Source organism: Diplotaxodon limnothrissa, linkage group LG23 (genome assembly GCF_057381915.1).
Source record: "Diplotaxodon limnothrissa isolate DT_005_m linkage group LG23, D_limnothrissa_male_GT1.1, whole genome shotgun sequence".
In the NCBI taxonomy this organism is placed as follows: Eukaryota; Metazoa; Chordata; class Actinopteri; order Cichliformes; family Cichlidae; genus Diplotaxodon; species Diplotaxodon limnothrissa.
Genome location: NC_140617.1, coordinates 48,092,886 through 48,111,083, shown reverse-complemented (window position 1 = coordinate 48,111,083; position 18,198 = coordinate 48,092,886). Strand labels below are relative to the sequence as shown.

At 40.7% G+C, this 18,198-nt stretch overlaps 1 protein-coding gene across 1 annotated transcript in view; it reads right to left on the bottom strand.

Annotated features, from left to right (window-relative positions):
- hecw2b (HECT, C2 and WW domain containing E3 ubiquitin protein ligase 2b) overlaps positions 1 to 10,672 on the bottom strand; it is a 74,456-nt gene extending 63,784 nt beyond the window's left edge. Inside the window, exons 1-3 of the mRNA XM_085348430.1 lie at positions 9,929 to 10,672; positions 3,625 to 3,732; positions 1,391 to 1,485 (exon numbers count right to left, since the gene is read on the bottom strand). Of these exons, the coding sequence (XP_085204556.1) occupies positions 1,391 to 1,485; positions 3,625 to 3,732; positions 9,929 to 10,310 (585 nt within the window). The 5' untranslated portion in view covers positions 10,311 to 10,672. The remainder of the gene's footprint in view (positions 1 to 1,390; positions 1,486 to 3,624; positions 3,733 to 9,928) is intronic.
- Positions 10,673 to 18,198: the final 7,526 nt, after the last annotated feature.

Sequence of the window (18,198 nt, the reverse complement as noted above, 5' to 3'; positions counted from 1 at the left end):
CTGTATGTCGTCGGCGTAACAGTGGAAGGCGATGTTGTATTTTTCAAAGATTGCGCCCAGAGGGAGCAAATACAATGAGAAGAGAATAGGGCCTAAAACTGATCCTTGAGGCACACCACAACAGACCAGAGCGGAGGAAGAGGAGAAGGTGCCTAAGTTAACTGATAAGGATCTATCAGCGAGGTATGATTTGAACCAGTCGAGGGCAGTGCCTCTAATACCCACAGTGTGCTCAAGTCTTAGTAATAAAATGTTATGGTCCACCATATCAAAGGCCGAAGAGAGGTCCAGTAAAACTAGGTTTATATGTTGAATTGTCATTTATGCTTAGAAATATGTACTCATATATACTTTGATTTTTATAATCGATTGCATAATGATAGAGGTCTGATCCTTAGTAGTCTGCAAAGACTGTGTGTGCCTCCCAGAGTGTTCTGGCACACACATCCTAAGGTCATGAGAGAGGTCGTACCTTCTCTTACTGTTTTATGGTACGGTAAATACATCTATGTCTGCTTAGGTATAAGTGTCTTTTGTTTAGATGAACTGCTGGACTTCCAGGTCCAGCAGATCTAGGGGAGTCATTCACGGGGTCACATGCTTTTTGCCATTGTAGCAGATCCATCTGCTTCCGCTTATCCTTTTCAGGGTCGCGGGGGGGTGCTGGAGCCTATCCCAGAGGTCATAGAGCGAAAGGCGGGGTACACCCTGGACAGGTCGCCAGTCTGTCGCAGGACTAACACACAGAGACAGACAACCATTCACTCCCGCATTCACACCTATGGGCAATTTGGATTACTCAATTGGGAGGAAGCCGGAGTACCCGGAGGGAACCCACGCGAACCCACGCAAACTCCACACAGAATGACCCCGGCCTGATGGTGGAACTGAACTCAGGACCTTCTTGCTGTGCGGCAACAGTGCTCACCACCGTGCCACCGTGCTGTAGTAGAATTGTCTCTAAATGTTCCAGCAATAGGCCTGTGCGAGACAGACCTATCACAGTTCTAGGTTAACCAATCACTCTGGGGGACGGTAACAACTCAGTTTTCCTTTAATATAGCTGGTGTGTTTTTCTTTCATTTTATGGAAGAGATCAGCAGAGTGTGATGTAGGAGTGCGTTTAAGTTTTAAGGAGTTTGTAGAGCTGAGCTGCCTTTTATTTTGAAAGGTTTTCTCATGTCTGATATATTAGACGGCCAAGTAAAAGCCTGTATTTTGGTCAAGTTTTGGCTTGTCCTCACTGTGACGCTGATTTAAACTCATTTATTGACAGATACAAAACATATACATTTGTAACAAATCGCAGCTGCTTGGGCCCACACCTGGACAGAGGACACAACAATCACTGGGAGAAAAGAAGGTGGGACACACAGACAGCTATACATACTGGTACTGCAGGATTCTTGACGGTGATACAAGGTGTTGTTGCTCTTAATGCTCCACTTATACCATGATAATATTTAAAGCAGATCTTTGTCTCGGCTGTGGAGAGAGAAAACACAACACTCTACCTTTATGATCATAATTCCATGTATTAAAAAACATTTTCATAAGAGTTATGTAACTTGGTAAAATATGTGCCAACAACAGAAAGCATTGATTCCAAAATCACCTTATTTAAATAAAATTGAAACATAAATCTGCTACTACATTATATTACACACTGTGTAAAAGTCTTGAGTTACCCCAACCATTCATTATAATTTGCTAGAAAAATGGGAAATGTAGTGATTTATTGAAAGACATGCAAACACACATGGAAATACAGTTTGTAAAGAAAAAAAAGTCTGTACAATTTTCAATGTAAGTCAGTATTTTGTATGAGCACGCTGAACAATCTCAGACACGCATCTTTGTCATTTCTTTAAGCAGTCTTCGCAGATAGCTCTCCAGGCTCGGTGAAAGACATTCCAATGCTCTTCTTTGGATGTTGCAGATCAAAATCTGACCATACTTTTCTGTGCTTGTAATGCCATCAATTCTGACAAGATCCGTAACAGCACTGGCTGAAATTGTTATTCAGATGCCAGAAGAGAACGGATGTTGTCGCGACCTCCTGAAAATACTTTTAGGATTTAATCCACCATATACACTACTGGTTAAACACCTTCTCATTTAATGTTTTTTCTTTATTTTCATAACTATTTTCATTGTAGATTCTAACTGAAGGCATCAAAACTATGAATGAACACATATGGAATTGAATTATTCCAGGGTTTACCTTCCAATATAAAGCGCCTTGAGGCAACTGTTGTTGTGATTTGGAGCTATATAAATAAAATTGGATTGAACTGAATTTAATTATGTATATCTGCTACTGGAACTCTGTGTGGCATTTAAATGGACTCTAATCTGAGGTGCTGTTAACTTGCGATTTCTAAGGCTGGTGACTCGGATGAATTTATCGTCAGCAGCAGAGGGGACTCTTGGTTTTCCTTTCCTGAGGCGGTCCTCGTGTGAGCCATAGCACTTGATGGTTTTTGCAACTGCACTTGGGGACACATTCAAAGTTTTAGCAAGATCTGAAAACTGCTGTTCACAAACGCTGCCCATCTAATCTGACTGAGCTGGAGCTGTTCTGCAAAGAAGAATGGGCAAAGATTTCAGTCTGTAGATGTGCAAAGCTGGTAGAGACAGACCCGAAAAGTCTGGCAGCTGGAACTGCAGCAAAAGGTGGTTCTACAAAGTATTGACTCAGGGGCTGAATAATTACGCACACCCCACTTTGCAGTTATTTATTTGTAAAAATGTTTGGAGTCATGTCTGATGTTCGTTCCACTTCTCACGTGTGCACCACTTTGTGTTGGTCTTTCACCTGGAAGTCCAATAAAACTGATTCATGTTTGTGGCTGTAATGTGACAAAATGTGGAAAAGTTCAAGGGGGCCGAATACTTTTGCATCCACTGTAGTTTTACTAGTGTTGTGAAACTGGCTCTAGATTTCAATATGCTAGATTTTAAAATGGCATGGAAGTGGGTTGATGACTTTTTAAAAACTATTTAAAAGCTAAGTATTTGAAGTTAAAAATATAAGGAATTATATACTGTATGTTTAAATTTTGTATCAAGTTAAAATAAAATAATTATTTTTTTAAATACAAATAGAAATTTGATCATTTGAGACTGGAGTAAACCAGGTCTTTAAATCTGTCCCACATTACTAATTCAAGTTTATTTTGATGGTAAGAAAGACCAGTGAAAATTGAACCTTCAACAATTTGTGAGATATTCATATATAAACATCACCTCAAATTTCAATGTGCAACAAAATGGCCTGAAATGAATATCTATGTATCTTGAAACATATTTAATACATGAAGCTAAAATTTCACAGTAACCACGATATATGTTCAAACTTTGTTCCATAACATTTCATGCAAACCAGATGGAATCACCCACTGATATAACCTTGTTGTCCTTTGCATCTCCAACTCAGAAACGGAGACTGAGACTTTTAATGCACTTGTTCAAGCCCTGCACAGACCCCGGTGAAGCCTGGCCTCCACAGCATATCATTAGGTTTGTATCACCAAACTCAACAAAGCTATGCAGCATTAACGGGAAGTATGCATCGCATAAATACAGGATCATTTGTAATTAACAAGAACACAAGACACTCACGCTCCATAAAATAGGGTCCCGGCTCCAGTCTCCACACAATCTGTCCTCTCTGGGTGCCGTTCACACCGCGGTTCTTGGATTCCCACACATTGGCCACACAGTTCTCATCTGTGAAACATTTATATGTAAATATACATAAATATGTTTAAGTAAATATACATTTCTAAATGTGTTCTTTACCTCTGCACAGATGCTTACAGACATAGAAGGATGCCAACAGTTATTGATACAAGAAGAACACAAAACTAAGTTTTTAAACAGTGAAATTACAACTCACACAACTACACTTAATTTTCTATTTGTTTAATTGTTACATTATTTCAATATCTTACATTTTATGTATTTACCTTCTTATTCTTAAGATCTTTTGTACTTACATTTTTCCATATCATTGGTTTATTTTAAGTTTTTCTTCTTCATTGTCTGTCTGGTGTGTAACATTGTTGTTAATGCACAATTTGCACAGTTAAGCAGCATGATTCATTATTGAAGAATTAGGGGTGCAACGATATTCGTATCGATATTGAACCGTTCGATACAGTGCTTTCGGTTCGGTACGCATATGTATCGAACAATACAACATTTGTAATTTATTTTATCAACTTTCCTTCTGACGATGCTGTCTGTGTTGAGCGCTCAGTGGATCTGTGTTCGACTACTCCGCCTAGGCTGCACTGTCGAGCGCAGATCCACTGAGCGCTCAACACAGACAGCATAGTCAGAAGGAAGAGAGCAGGGCAAGCTAGCAAGACAGAAGTTAAGCTCTCCTTGCAACATGGACCTCCCCCACTCTCAGATCTGGCGTTTGGAATTATTTTGGTTTTCATGTGACGTATGACCCTGAAGGTAAGCGAGTCATGGACTAAAGTAAAACAGTATGTTGGATGTGCCACGCAATGCTCAATTACATGGGTGGGAACTAGTGTGTTAGCGCAGTTAGCTCGTTAACGTGTTGGCCGTCTAGCCCCATGCACGGGGCGATTGGCGGTAGCTCGTTAACGGAGATTTGCCGTGTTGTGGCGTTAAGGTCATTTCAACGAGATTAACCTGAAAGCACTAGTGGGAACACAACGAATATGACTGCACATTTACGCCGACATCATCCTAGTGCAAAGACAAAAACAACAAGCATGCTACTAACTTTAGCCGAGTCATTTAGACAGCTGTTAGCACGTGATTCTCCTTATGCTGCTGAGAATATAGCCCAGAAGAAGCGGATAGTATAGCTTTTATTTTGGAAAGAGACATTTCTCTGTAATAAACTCTCTTTTCCAAAGATGAGTGATTCCTCAATCAGATACAGGGCTTGCAATATCGCTAGCCCGACGTCCTGGAGCTAGTGATTTTTTCAGTCGGGCTACCAAAATCTATCTCTTCCCTGCCCGTCGGGCTATTGTAGGAAGGAAAAATATATGTCAATGCTTTTGCATTCTTTCAGAAATGTAGCTGGGTAATTATGTCATTGGCATCGGTGAGCCACTGTCAATATGTGACATATTGCAGTCGCGTTTGAATTTGCGCTTGTTTTTTTGCTTTCACTTTGCAATCCTGCGAACTGTGTATAGAGAGCGACAGCACTGATCTGTGAGTGATGATAATTTGCGCACCAATTCCTCTGACATCGTCTTATTAATCGTTAGCTTACTATGCAAACATGACAAGTGAAATCTCCCGCAGCTTAAACATGTGAGAGGTTGATCGCGCAGAGAATCGCTGAGCTTATGTGAGTGCCTGTGTAAAAGCAGCAGCATATATATTTTAGTTCTGCTGAGCCAAATAAGACAGGTCAGGGTGAAGAAGTGACAGCCAAAGAAAAGCTTACCACAAAACGGAGAAGTTATGACAAATCAGACTATAAGGCAAAAAGAAAGTGCAGCTTTATGGTTTCATGGACAAAAGAATTTCTGTGGCTGCAATATGACGAGCTAAATAACCAGGGCTGCACATAAGTGGTCCGCAGGTGCGCATTCGCTGTCAAAATAAAAAACACGCACAAGGGTTAGGGTTAAATTTAAAAACTGTACTTTTGAGTTAAAATATATATTTATAATTTTAATAAATGACAAATTAAAAAGGCATGAACATTTTATTTGTATCGAAAAAATATCGAACTGTGACACCAAAGTATTGAACCGAACCCAACCGTGAATTTTGTGTATCGTTGCACCCCTATGAAGAATGTCATAAACGGTTTAAAGTGCCTTTATTATTAGATTTTTTTCAGTCTTCACTAAACGGTTCTCAAATTTAACTTAATATCTGAGTGTCTCTTAGCTTTCAACCAGTTGGTTAGTCCATTTTTTTCCTCACTAAGTTGACTAAGAAATTGGTTGCCCTGAACATCCATAATAGCCATTTATTTACAGGCAGCGCCTGCTAGTCCATATCTGATGATCCCCAGTTCAGTTCTGAATTGGCCTTTTCCTGCTCCTATTTTTAAGCATATTAAAGGACAAAATCAGCAGTGTCATCCAAACTGAGTTATGATCTGCACCCAGTTTTACTCACTTTACTTAAATTCACCATCTCATATTTGCTGGATGACGCACATTTGACGATGAAATTAGCCCACTATGGTTGGGCTAATTTCTGACGGAGATGAGACAGCATACAGGGTAGAGAATTTAAAACATAACTTATGGACTTGGCACAGACAGGTCCGCTCCCCTCTCATTATAAATGGAGAACGGCTGGCCTCTGCCACCCCTGAGGCTATTGCCAGTTCATCCTGTCTCAAGAAACCAGGACAATCACAGGCGACCCCTTGCACCTTGCCCACCACTTGACTCACTGCCCTCTGGTCGGCACCTCAGGTCAATGAGGTCCCACTCCAGCCTCAAAACACCCCACCCACCAATCTGAGCCGTGGTCTGAGTAACCCTCAGGTCACTCACACACAGACTCTATACTCAGACCAGGTCCAATGCACTACTTTCAAGCACTTTGCAACCTGCCCTCTAATGTGTGCCTTCATCCTGCTTTGTATCCGTGCTGTCCTACTATTTACATTTTTATTCCATGCACATCGTACATGTACAATGACAATAAACGTCTATTCTATTCTAAGATGTGCAGACACACACATGGAGTAAAGAAGCAAAATGCACACTCACATGCAGGGGTGGTTAAACACAAGGCGAGGCATTTATTTTGGCCAGAGAGAATAATAGAAAACACAATAGAAAAAGATGGAACAAAAGCCAATAGTGGGAAATAACACTAGGAAAACAGTAATACTAAAGCTGGCAGACCCAAGGAGAAGATGACTGATGTTCTGAGAAGAGACAATACATACACAAGGAGGTGATTAGGAAAAGTGGAGACACATGGGAAAAGACACAGCAGAATGGAATTAAGCTAATGAGGCAGGAACAGGAAGCATAAACAATGAGATCCAGACCAAGACACAAACTTGACAAAGAAAATATAAATGGACATGACTGACTTCACAAAGGTGATGCTGGGGAGAAGACTCTTAGATGAGACCAAGACCGACTGGACGCAAAAGGGAAGAAATCTTCCCGTTGTTTTCATGGCATCGCTGGAAAAAGGCTGAAGTTAACCTTGCAAACCACATTTTCGACATGGTGTATACGGGGTACAGTGGTCACTCAGCATTAGCATGATTTTATTTTTTCTAAGTAAACACACCTGTTTGACATTTGACCACTGTTAAAAATAAATGTATTCATATAGCACTTTTCACAGATAAATGTCACAAAGTCTTCACAATAAAACGAAAAAAACTCAGATTAATTAAAACATAAAACAACAAATGAATTGTTGTCTGTATAGAAGTGTCTTCAGCTGCTTTTTAAAAGAGTCAATGGAGTCTGTACAACTTAAAGACAACTGAAGAGAACTGTATAGCCTTGGTGCCTGAAAAGCCCAAACCTGGCGTGTTTTGAACCTTGTACCAACCAAGCATGAGGTTTCAACAGCTCAGAGTTTTACTGGGGAGCTTCACCACGTACAGCCCTAAAACTTAAAACTAAAATTTTAACATTTATCAGCAAACAATGAAGAGAAGCCGAAAGGCAATATGCAATCTCTTGTTAGGGCCAGTTAAAAGTCTTGTCGCAGCATCATGTCGCAGTCCAAAATCCAGAGTTGATTTGGAGAATCACTGAACTGTCAAATATGACGCCCAAATTTGAGACTCGACTGAACAGAAGAGCCGGAAAACCCACTGATATTCCAACTTACCCAAAAGGAATATAAAAGGAGCCCGATATCGACCGCCCACGTGGTAATAAGACACCGAAGAAGAAGGAAGCATCCAGGGTAGCAATTCTTGTTTCTGTTACACTGTCATCGACTTTAAACTGGTGTAATTTTGCAATTGAAACTATGATATATCCCATGATATTGATGGACAAAGTTGTAGAAAATAGTTCAACTAAGATAAATTACCTATCATTACAAAAGTACAGCAGACTGAATGCACAGTCTAAACAAACACTGTTACTGTAGAGCTGCAGAAGGAAGAATATTTCAAGAATCCAATAGAAATTCAGAACTTGTAACAGCTTGTAATAAAAAATGTAATTATGATAAAGATAAACAAAGATTAAGCAAGCTTTGAAAGTAAAGTATAAACAGTATTTATTATTTTTTTAAAGTGTTTTATGCAAATCTAAATGTGTTGTTCATATGTTTGAGCTTAAAAAATTTTTTAGTTTGAAATATATACTGGTCAAATAATCCGAATACCTTAATAATCCCTAAGTATATGTATGTATTATGTAAATAAATAAATATAGGAACACTTTGGAAAACACATCTGATCTCCATCCATCCATTCTCTTCCCTGTATCCTTATCCAGCTCACAGTAGGTGCATGAACCTATCCCAGCTACCACAGGGTGAGAGGCAGAGTACACCCTGAGAAATGTGCCAGCAACAAAAGAGTCCAACGTCTTGAAATGAAAAATGTACCCACAGAACGCCTGAAAAAGTAGTGAAAAAATAATGTGGCAGACTAGTCCATTTTTCAGAAATGGAACTGCAACAACCCAAAATGGCACTTTGTATGGCCACCACATGCTTTGATGCATGCCTGACAGCAGCAGAGCATGCTCCTAATCAGATGATGAATAGTGTCCAGGGGCATTTTTTTCCCCAGGGTATCACTGACCTTCTAGACCAGGGGTGTCAAACTCAAATACACAGTGGGCCAAAATTCAAAACTGGAACAAAGTCGCGGGCTAACATTAATATTTATTGAAATATATTTATTCCTCCAGATACAAGAATGAATCTTATGGACTCAAACATGTTTTGCTGAAAAACTGAATATGGAACAAGCAAAGCTTAATACTAAACAATATATATATTAGCTGTATAATACCAGTAGGCCAGCTCTAATAGTAATTTGGTATGGCTTCACGGGCCAAATGTAATTAGGCTGCGGGCCAAATTTGGCCCGCAGGCCAGAGTTTGACACCTATGGTCTAGACAGTGCGTTTCTGATCCGTTAGACATTTACACCAGTCGATCACTGGAGGTCGATTTGTAGGCTCTGCTACTGTTTATTCTGTTTCTTGCTGCACAAAGAAGCAGATACTGCTGAAATCTTACCAGCCACTTTAACCAGATTACCAGGTTTGGTCTTACTGGTTAAGAACAGATTACCGTACCAAGCTATGATACAAGACATTCAAACAGATTCAACAGGTATCACCTCCACTGTAACTGTAGGTTGTGGTCCTGAGTGTGATTACTGTGTTAGACTCTGCACAAATGAACCACACCACGAGTAAAACAAGCCAGAGTTACATTTAAAAGGGCCGAACACCAAAGGTTTGGAAACATCCTGAGAAACTTGGATCATTGTGCCAAAACCACAACACAGTCATCTGCTGTCCCATTTAAGAAAGCGAGCTATCTACATAGTCACAAAAATACAAAAAGAATTGTTAATAATTAGTAAAATTATATAAGTGTAATAAGTATAAAAGCAATAATAATAATAATACCTGTGCTAAAGTCATTAAAAGCTGTTGTAATTTTTCCCAACAGAACGGGGAGCATCTGATTAAAAATTAAGAAGCTTTTGTCTATTAAATCTTTCAAAAGTAATCCATGAAATCAATCTGGCATGTTGTCACAGTTACCAGCTACCTGTGCCAGAGAAACGCCCACCATCTTGTTCTGTACCTACGGCCCAGCTCTATGAGGTTACCTTGGATTGATACTAAGCTAACTTCAGCTTTGTTCTACTAGTTCACGAGTAACAAATAAGAGATTTATGCAGAGTAACTGCTGATAAAGTAGTAATTAAATTTGTTTTCCAGTTTCTCACCAATGTGGTATAAGCCGATCCAGTCAGTTGCATCCACTTCCTCCTTTATGTCCCAGGAGATCACCAGGTGGCTGTGACCCAGAGTCACCTGGTATGTAGAAGCTGTGAGCGATGACCGACTTTCTGAAGTCACCAGGTCTGTGTCACTATTGGCCCGCTGAAGCCCCAGTCCTGTTTCTGGCTGATTCCCTGATGACATTGTAGAGGAGGCCGAGGCCGAGGCTCCGATTGGTTCCTGCACTGACAAGCTGCAGACGCTGTCAGGCCCGATCGTGTAGGGTCGGGTATGTGGAGTGCGTCGACGCACCACCAGCAGGTGTTCCCTGGCACTGCCACTAGGTGATGATGAGGATGATGAAGAGGCAGTGGCAGCTGTTGCCATGGTAACAGTAGAGAGAGGTGAAGGGAGGGGATGAGAAGTTAGGGGGTTAGGTGATTAGCTAGTGGTGCTGGTAGTGGTGAGTGTGGGATGTAAAGGTGGAGATGGTGATGATGATGATGGTGGTGGTGGTGGTGGTGGGGGGGGGGGGGGTGACTATGGACAGGGGCGAGGGGGAAGGACAGCAGATGCAACAGAAAGGCGAATGGTGGTGACAAAACAAATGGACTGAAAAAAGAAAACAAATAAGGAAGTGGAAACGATGAAATCAGAGTATGAATAGCAAGAGATAAGACCAGCGACCTTACAGGAGAAAAGAGACGAAGAGGTGGAGGCAACTCTTCATCAGAACTGAATATTTGGAGCAGTGCAACTGCAGTATAAAGTAAAGGGAACTGCTTGGATCATATTTCCACTGAAAGAAATCTTCTGCTCGGTGGCAACATTTAGGACAAGGCACTTGAGAGTTCGCAGTTTCCACAAGCTATCATTGAGAAGAACGTAAAGTGTTGGTGGCTGAAGCTTCTGTAAGCAGTCATTTATATCCTGTCATGTGACACCAGTCCATTTTAACACACACTTAAGTGCCAACAGTACAGCAGCCTCTTGCTTAAGAATTAGTTTGCTTGAAAGTTTGAAAGGTTGAAAGTCATCCAGCCACACATTATAAAAAGAGAACCATGGAGGTGGGACAGGGGCAAAAAAGACGCAGGAGGAAGGATAAAGACGAAGCCAAGATGCTGCCACTTGTATGTCCAGGTAGGAGGAAGTGACGGGGGTGGTCCTACAATCCACAAGGACTGTCAGGGATGAAAGGAGGCTGGAAACCTAAAGGAGAGAAAAAGAAGCAGCTGATTAAACAGGAAGAAAACAGGAGTGAATTATCTTTTGTCATAATCTTTTGTGTGCTTAACAGTGGCTGATGTCACCTGAGACGACTGTCTGGATAATAATCCGTCAGTTTAAAATCATTTAAACGTTACTAGAGCCACTTGCAACACATGCAGAGCTTCGATAACAACAAACATGCAGCAATTAGCACAAATGTAACGTCTAAGGGTGCTTAGCGATCAGGGACGGGGGGGTCATTTCACCATACACTGGCTGTGACCAGTCGCTCCCTGCAAGATTTCAGACAGAGGAGGTAAAGGAATTATAAGAAGAGTCGTCCAAGAGCCAAGGAACACTTGTGGAGAGCTACAGAAGGAGCTGGAATCAGCAGGTACATGTTTACAAGAAAACTATAATTAATGCACTCTTACAAACAACTTAATGAACATCTGCTGTTTGATTTCTTTGGATGTGATTGGATGAGTTATTACTGACGTGTGGTGAGAGTTTAATTTCAATAGTACCTTTGAGAAATACATCTACTTAAAAAAAGTGGTGACATATTCAGTACTTATTATTATCTACATGATACATTAATGGGAAGAAAAGCCGAAAACCATCCTGACACTGGCAAAGGCATCAACTACAGGCCACCACTACAGCATCATCTGCCCCTACATTAAGGAAAATATAAATTATATATGAAGCAGCTGGAAGTGCTTTCAGCCTGCAGGTAAAATAAGTATTGTGTTGTGGTGTAATTTTCTGGCAGCAGGGACATCACAGTTAAATTATTAACTCTAAATTATTAAAAACTGTGTTTATCTTGAAGAGTTTCTGGTTAACCCAAAGTTAATAGCTAATTTTTTATAAATCTGGAGCAAGTGTGTAGAAAAAGAGCCGAGCTCTTCGACAGCACCAGTCACAGGGACGCTACATAAATAGCTGCAGCATGATTAGAGAACAATAGAGGGGCCAAAGGGAACAGCTTCCTGTTCCCAGCACACCCACCACATTCCTCCATGCCACTTTGTGTCTGTTTGTTTTTCCATGCATTGCTCTGCTCGAGCTTAGAAGCACAACAAAGTGACTGAGTGTGACAGACTCCAATTATTTAATTAACTGTCTGCACATAATTGAGACAACACTATCAATCTGAGAGATGTCAGGACAAACTAGAAATGCAGACAACAAATGCTTTTGTCTGAAGCAGTGCACTGATTGCTTTGCTTTTTTAAGTCATATAGCAGCTGCAGCACTGTATCCAGGACACAATGGCAACTTAACGTACCCTTCCAATAATTAAAAGAGATGCAAATAAAGTCTAGAAAGATGCATTCTGGACACATACGTACATGTTTACATTGACACTGAAATGCATTTGAAATAATTCAAATGTAACTCATATTGTACACAAACAGGCCGGATTTGTAGTTCAGATTCTGTAAACTTACCTAAACAACAACATTGTCCAGCCATAAATATTGCCAGTGTAAATTTGGCTATTATAGGATTTGCTCCTATATGAATGAAATTGTCCAAAATGTCTTGATATGTTGAAGGATTAAAACTTTTAACTAAAAACAGCCCCACACCATAATCCCCCCTCCACCAAACTTCACACTTGGCACAGTGGGGTCAGACCAGTACGTTTCTCCTGGTGACCACGAAACCCAGACTCCTCCATCAGACTGCCAGATGGGAAAAGTGTGATCCGTCACTCCACTGCTCTAGAGTATAGTGGCGGCATGTTTACACCACTGCATCCAACGCTTGCATTGCACTTGATGATGTAATGCTTGGATGCAGTTGCTTGGTCATGAGGCTCTCTACACACTGTTATTGAGCTAAAGCTCCAGAGCTCTATAGCATGCATGTCACTTGCATTTGCCACTAAAACAGACCTGGAGTAAAACATATTAAGCCCAAGCAGCCCATAGTTCTCTCTGAATATGCTATCATCCTTCAGTGTGGAGTCTGTCTACTCACAAATGCCAGGAAACAAAGAGGCAGAGCTGCCACAGAGATGCTGAGCATCCACTAGCATCCAAAACAGAAGCGCTTGTTACTGTAATCAAAATCCTTTACTTGGAAAAAGCAGGTGGGAGTTCTTAATTAAACCAGCTTTTCGAAAACTTAAATATGAAGAAAAGTTACTTTGAAGCTCCTCCCATCCACTGCAGTTCATGTTACACAGTGAAAAGTCTACAGTAACACTACAGACGTTAAATTAAACCATACGTACGCCGATGAACTATTAACTTAGTGTGACATAATGTTTAAAATGGGCATCTTTTCTGTCATAGTGATACCTGCAGTAACCAGGTCTGCTTGACCATCTATATTTCAAGGCTTTAGTAACATTGTTTTGTGGAGTTATAGAAATATAAATATATAAAAATTACATTTGAGTTGTGTTAATGTTTTAAAATATAAAAATTAAATCCCACACCGTCCCAACATGCCCGTAAAAATATACATGGGAGAGTAAAACGCCACTGACCTGGTGCTGTTAGGCAGGACAATAAATTATTAACATTTAAACCTAATGTTGCATCAAAGCACAGCGTGTTTTCTTTCTTGTTGCCACCACAGTAAAGGCTTAGAGCCACACATACTCATTCAAAAACACACAGGCGCGCACACACACACACACAAAAAGCATATACCCATGAACATACACCCACTTTATCTCATCCAGGAGCCACAACACTCTCAGAACTGCTTCTGGCTCCTCAGTATTTAAGGAAGCATTTCATGAAGAGTAAAGGCTATTTTATTTTATGCTTTAGTTTAAATGATATGTAAAACTTATTTTATTTGACATTAATGTGTTTGTGAATATTTGTTTTTGCATTTAGGGAAATGATTTCTACAAAAAAAATCTAATTTTTAATCAAAGGAAGGGTTTTTGCTTTTTTGGCAGATATTGTATCCTGTTAAACTGTTACAACACTTGAATTCTAAACTGGAACCAATGAGCAGTTATATTTTAAAAGACATGTAGGGCTAACCCTTTTGAATATTCACTGTTACTTGCTTAGGACGTATTTCTTATGTGATTACTTGACAGAGTAATAAACAGAAAACTCGCTAAAATAACCAACAGCTGCAACATAATACAAGATTTGAACTGCAGCCAGTTTGATTGGCTGGATGTTGATGTAACTGGAAATAAAAACTACTCACAGTTTTAATATTACCCACAGACTAGAATCAGCCGTTTACTGAGGTTTGTGTTTAAAATCAAAAAAGCAAGTTAGAAAAGACAGTCAGGAATTTAATTCAAGTAACAACAGGGCAGGATGTCCTGCAAAGGAAGTGGTATCAAGTATCAAGTCAATAGCCCCAGCTGTCCAAGGTAGGCTTAGTACACCACAGAACAGTGCTGCCAGTTTGCTAGTGAAAAAGTCACACATTCACCCAAGGAGAGAAAAACAAGTTGCCACTCAACCTACAAACCTACAGACCCTTGGTTTATACTACAGTTTACTGTATACAGATTACACAGTCAGGCTCAGACCCTGAGTAGACGAGTGGACACGGTGAACAAATCAGAACTGCAGTGCACATTCAGGTCAACCTCAGAATAAGCCCTGATCCCCTGCTGAGTTTGTAAATGTGTACACAAAGTCATTCTCTCTCTTTAGGACAATTTCATTTTAATGACAGAGTCAAGAAAGGAAATCATTGCATAAAAGTTATAAACTGATCTGCAAGTCACTGAGTGACCTAAGTGATGGTGAAGCACACCTGTCGACAGATTCAGTTTCATCTATTTCAACTTCTCCAAAACCACAACAAGACCAAACAGCTGTGTCAGGGACAAGCTTCTATTCAATTCATTTTATTTATATAGCGCCAAATCACAACAAAAGTCGCCTCAAGGCGCTTCATAGATACAGAGAAAAACCCAACAATCATATGACCCCCTGTGAGCAGCACTTTGGCGACAGTGGGAAGGAAAAACTCCCTTTTAACAGGAAGAAACCTCCGGCAGAACCAGGCTCAGGGAGGGGCGGGGCCATCTGCTGTGATTGGTTGGGGTTCTAGACATGCACAAGGCTAAAACAAACTACAAGACCACCAGCAAAACATTTGGTGAGGTGGTGATCACTGTTTTTTTAGGATTATTAGAAAATGTTAGAAATATAAAATGACCATCAATCTCCAGACCATCGTTGGGTCTGGAATGATCATGAGAAATGTGCAACTTCAACGCAAAACTACACTGAAGGAGCTTGTTGATGATCTAACGGAAGTTGGGTCTCCAGTCACCAAGAACACTGCTGGTAACACACTTTGCTGTAACAGACTGTAGCACCTGCGAGGGCCCTGCTCAAGAAGGTACATGTACAGACCCATTTAAAGTTTGCCAGTTAACCTTTAAATGATTCAGAGGTTTGGGACAAAGTGCTGTGGTCAGATGAAATCGGGCGCTTTGGCATCAACTGTGTTTGGAGGCAAAGAAATACTGAGTATGACCCAAAGAACAACATCCCCACCATCAAGCATGGAGGTGGAACCATTATGTTCTGGGGCTGTTTTCCTGCTAAGGGGACAGGATGGCTTCACTGTCCCATGTACTGTAAAGTACGAGAACTTCCAAAACAGTAAGAACAGTGAAGCGATGGGTCTCCAGCATGACGATGACAAGAGTCAAAGTGGAAAGACAATATGTGGAGGGGCTAAAGCTTTGAGGTGCTGAGCAGCAGCCCATAAGCCCAAAGGATTTAGTTTCTGTAGAGACAAGTGGACCAAAACCTGTCTGCATATGTGCAAGAACGTCGTTATTGCAGAGAATGGTTCTGATAACAGGTTTAACTCTTTGCTCCTGCAGCTTTTCCTCCTGACAGCAATAAATGAAGCTGATACTCGAGGCTAAAGCGTGTGCTGTGTGTGCTGTGGCTAATTACAGATTTATTTGTTGCTGCTGCTACAAATGGATCAAAGAATGACTTCATCCGCTCACAATAGCAAGCTCGTCAGAGTCAGGCTGTTGCCTAAAGAAAATGGGATCATGCAGCGTTAACGGGAACAAAAACAACAGTTAAACCCAGCTGTTGAGGTTCTTCTCATAAACGCATACTCTGTTGTGCTACAAGAAGTGTGTTATTGCATATATAGAGGCGCCTTCCGTACCTTTGCTTTGAAAAACAAAAACAACCCGTCGTTTACACGCTGAGAGCGGCGAAAACACGTCGCGCACTGAAGGACAACAGGCCTCCTCACGGCCCTGACACAACAGATCCCTCATCAGCGGAATCCGCCGTCCAGAACCAGGCGCAACCCCGCCGCCTGCTCGTAACCCAACAAGGGAAGCAGCACCTCTTAAAACGTTTGCTTCTTACGGCTCCCGTTTATAAATCATGGTCCAACCTCGTTCTGTCTGCTGCTCGGCGAGGTTTCCGATTTAAAAGATCGACTTTGCCCGGACCGCTTCAAATCCCATCTCCTCGTTTCCTCGCATCCCTGCTCTTCATCCTTAGTTGGTACATACGCCAACTACGCTGCGTGATCGAAAACAAACAGTACTCCGAACATGGAGCTGTGCTCCTGCTCAGGAACTTTTGTTTGTAACCAAACCAGTTCTTCCTGTGGGGAACCATGCAGCCCGTTCAGCGTCGAAATCACTGATTTGACTGACACCTCCCACCTCCATCCCCTCCTTACGCCAAACGTGCCAAACATGAGGGTCGGGGACCTTCAGGGGTCGCTTAGAAGTATTTCAATTACAGGAGGAGAATTACTGTGTTAATCACAGAATTCAGTATGCTGTTTATATTTTTTAAATGAAAAGTTGAGAATGTGAAAAGCATTGATATGAGGGGGGCAAGGTCTGAATTAATAAAGAATAACTGCTTGAAGAAGGAAAATATACTAACAAAGGCTGAAACAAAAGCAAAAACATTCATGCCGTAGCAGCGCTATAGCTCGTAACCATGTAACAGGTAAATGTGTGCCTGAAGAGTAGCGACAGCACCCGGTCAGGATGACACTGTCACATTTCAAAAGCTATTTTTTTAAAAGAAAAAAAAAAGCATAAAGATGTTTTTTGCTAAGCTATGTTGCTGTATAGCTACAGCAGGGGTGTCAAACTCAAATACACAGTGGGCCAAAATTCAAAACTGGATCAAAGTCGCGGGCTAACATTAATATTCATTGAAAAAAAACTTCCTCTAAATATAACAAGGAATCTTTTCTTATGGACTCAAACAAGTTTTGCTGAAAAACTGAGTATGGAACAAGCAAAGCTTAATAAATGTATATATAACTTAATATTGCACACATGCAAAATCAAAGTTCCAATTAAATAACACATCAGTGGAATTCATTTCTTAAATAAAAACTGTATTTGCAGCCTTCTGAATTAAATTGTATCATTTTATCATTTGTCAAATTTTCATCATATTCTCCCACCTGCTCCTTTTTTTATTCTTTTAGCCATTTTGGGATCGGTAGCATGGCAGTATTTGCATGGTTGCTATGACTATAGTCAACAGAGGAGAGGGAGCTAATAAGTCCTGTCGTGACTGACAGGCCAAAACACCAACAGAGCATTCTAGGAATTGTAGTATTAGCAGTACATGACCTGTGTAATAATGGCAGGCCAGCTCTAATAGCAATTTTGTATGGCTTCGTGGGCCAAATGTAATTAGGCTGCGGGCCAAATTTGGCCCGCGGGCCAGAGTTTGACACCTATGAGCTACAGCTAACTGCCACATCTAGCATAGCAACATATACAACACTGAAAGTGAAGTTGCTGAGGTTAATATTTTTCCTTCTTCCAGTTACTACTCAAGCCGTGCATTGTTGGCTTTGGGACCTCAGCTACATGTTTCTCCCAAGCTGGAAAGCACCACAGTAAAGTGCTTCCATTCACGACCAGTTTATACGTATCACCTAGTAAGGACATTTGTGTTTGATCGATTTGTTGTAACAGTGGTTCTTATTAAGAATTATAACAATAAATCAATAAATGCAATAAATTGATAAATCTGAAAGCCTTTTTTTGTTTTTGTGGGTTTTTTTTATTTTTGTCCACCTTTAAATAGTGTGA